This window comes from Merops nubicus, unplaced genomic scaffold (assembly GCF_000691845.1).
Source record: "Merops nubicus isolate BGI_N331 unplaced genomic scaffold, ASM69184v1 scaffold8208, whole genome shotgun sequence".
In the NCBI taxonomy this organism is placed as follows: domain Eukaryota; kingdom Metazoa; phylum Chordata; class Aves; order Coraciiformes; family Meropidae; genus Merops; species Merops nubicus.
This window is the reverse complement of record NW_008625074.1, coordinates 22,388-25,039: the sequence shown is the minus strand read 5'-3', so window position 1 is coordinate 25,039 and position 2,652 is coordinate 22,388. Positions and strand designations below refer to the sequence as shown.

The window sequence follows — 2,652 nt, the reverse complement described above, 5'->3', positions numbered from 1 at the left end:
CCAGAGGCAGGCGTGCAGAGCAGCAGGTGCCCAGCCCCAGCCGGGCAGCTGGTGGCTCTGCGGGTGGCTTACCCAGGAGAGCTCTCTCCCTCCTGTCACTTGCACCTTCCATCTCGCCGTAGGACGTGCCTGTAGTCTGAACCTGTGTGGTCACAGAGACACAAGCAGAAGTTGTGGTAAAGCTTGGGAAGAAGAAAAAAATTATTTTTTTCAGGTATAAATTTAAAGCTGACTGAAGCACAGTTAGTTCTGCTGGCAGCAAAAAGAGGTTGCTATGCAGTAAAAGCCTCTGGTAATATTAAGGTGCTCTGTTAATTGAAAGAAAAAAAGTAGGAAGTGTAGAGAGAGAGAAACAGGAGCTCAGCAAGGCCTGAACACCTGGAAGTTCTGCAGTACTCGGTATATGGCAGTGTAGTGCCTTGAGGTTGGCAGAATTGGTGCTTCAAGTTTGCCCCAGGGCCCTCCAGGTCAGCCTGCAAGCAGCAGCACTGTGAGCTGCCAGGCTGGACACGAGGCAGGAGCAAAAGGGAAGGATGTATCCTCAGTTATGACATTTCTTTGGTGCTGTTGGGATGTGCTTGCCCTTATTTTATTTTAATTTTATCCTTATTTAATAGCCACAGGAAAACTCCCTCCTGTCCCTTGAAGAACACCTCTGAGAGTCCACCAGATGTCTAATGGTTGACTGGGGTATGGGAGGTCTGGGTGCAACATCCTTCTTTGTCTGAAGGGGTAAAACTCACATCCTTAATCTTGTGTCAGAGTGCCATAGCCACGAGGGTGGTAATTATTGCAGGGACTCTAGCCTTGCCTCTCCAAGCTCTTCACTTTTGTGTGGTAGTATTTCACATCTTTGGGAGAGAGGAGTGAACAGGCTTTTCTAGTTGGCTCCAGGTTTTCTGTCTGTGTATCCCTATTTATTTTTGTGTGTTCGTTACACAGCCCACTGGAGCTGGAGCTCTCACGTGAATTGTGCTCACTTCCTTTTTGGTACAATTAATCTAAATGTTATGTGTGAGGTGACAGAGCACGAACCAGATGGATAGTGAATAAAAGGGGAGATGAGACTTCTGCAGATTAAGAAATTATTACACCTGTTTTTCTCCAAAATGTCTTTTCAATCATCAGGAATTTAAATTTGGGAATGGTCATCCCATGTCTCCCCCTCCCCCTTTTTCTAGTTTTTCAATTTTATTTTAAAGAGAATTTACCTTATCTTCACTTTCCATTGAATTAATGCTCTGAGCAGAGCTACTCATTTCCAGTTGTTGCTTGCTGTCAGAATTAAGTGGCTCATGATCATAGTCACCTTGTTCAGAGTGAATAAGGTCTTTAGTCTTGACATCTTGATAATCCTTGGTCTCTCTGTGAACTGCAGTATCATCTTCAGTGGTTCCTTCTCCTTTGTGCTCAGTACTGGTGTTTTCCTGCTCGTTACTCTGGATTCTCTCCTCTTCCTCATAAGCTGCTTCTTTCCAGGTGTTGTTGAGATCTTCCTTGCCCTCAGCATGGCCACTGTCACGCTCATCATCACCATTACTGTCCTCTGTGCCTTGTGTTTTCACTGCTGTGTCCTGATCACTCTGATACTTTATTTGAATATTGTCTTTTGTCTCTTGGCTTTGCTGTGTGTCACCCTGACCTTCACTGTGGGCTTTTTGAGAGAGCAGGATTTCTTCTTGATGGAGCTTCTTTTGGCTGTTCTTCCTCTCTTCTTCCTCTAGGTCAAATTTCTCATGATGTCTCTTGGTTATCCGGATTGGTTGACTGGAATGTCTCAGGATTTTGTCAGATTTCATGCTGGTTTCATTTTGCTGTCTTTTGTGTTGGTTACCTTGATTTTTCTGGTGGCCTTTGTACTTCATATATCTGTAATCAGTTGCTTCACCCCATTCCTCATCCTCCTCTTCCATAACTCCTTCTTCTTCCCTTTCCCTGTTTTCATCAGAGAGGCCAACTGCATTTTTATTGTATTTCCACATGTTATGCTCTGGACCAGGACTGAGAGCATGCCCTGGATCTCCTGCATTGCCCATGGTGTGTTGGTTTGCTGTATTTCTGTGTTTCTCATGGCCCCTGGGCTGGTAATGCTCAGAGCTAGGCAGTTCTCGGCCACTGCTTCCAGAGTCAACGTCCTGCATACCAGAAGACAAATCTGGTTTGTTGTGCAGGGCAAGGAAGTTGATGCTTTTCAGCCTGTTTTTCATCTGATGCTCAGTACCAGTTCTTCCTTGTCTTTTAGTGGTCTGAGGCCCATCCCTGTTCCCCGTGTCTGGCACCGATGCCTCTGGTTTTAGGGGTTTGTGTCTGGGCAGCAAATCACCTTTGGCTACATACCCTGCATTCTCTTCCTTTGAGGCTTCAGGATTAATATCTTCAGTCTGAAGAGAAGAATGAACAAGTAGATTAATAAATCTTAGAATTTATTTGAAGTCAATGCAATGTTATTTTTGCCTTGTATTGCAAAGCATGACACTGACTTGGTTTTCTTTGTAAATCCTCCCCTTAAGCCCCAGAGCAGGAAATTTGCAGCTGGTGTCATTCCATTTCTCAGCACATTTGTTCATCTGACCCTTCTATTGCTGGAGTTTCTGAAGAAATCTGTGCAACTCTGTTCAAGATCTCTTGGGAGATCGATGCACATGGCTGTCT

General features: G+C 44.8%; 1 protein-coding gene across 1 annotated transcript in view; it reads right to left on the bottom strand.

Annotated features, from left to right (window-relative positions):
* Window positions 1–2,381, bottom strand: part of LOC103777984 (SPARC-like protein 1) — a gene marked incomplete at its 5' end in the record, with an annotated part of 8,147 nt that extends 5,766 nt beyond the window's left edge. The window contains 2 exons of the mRNA XM_008945550.1: window positions 73–142; window positions 1,212–2,381. Of these exons, the coding sequence (XP_008943798.1) occupies window positions 73–142; window positions 1,212–2,381 (1,240 nt within the window). The remainder of the gene's footprint in view (window positions 1–72; window positions 143–1,211) is intronic.
* Between the last annotated feature and the right edge of the window lie 271 nt (window positions 2,382–2,652).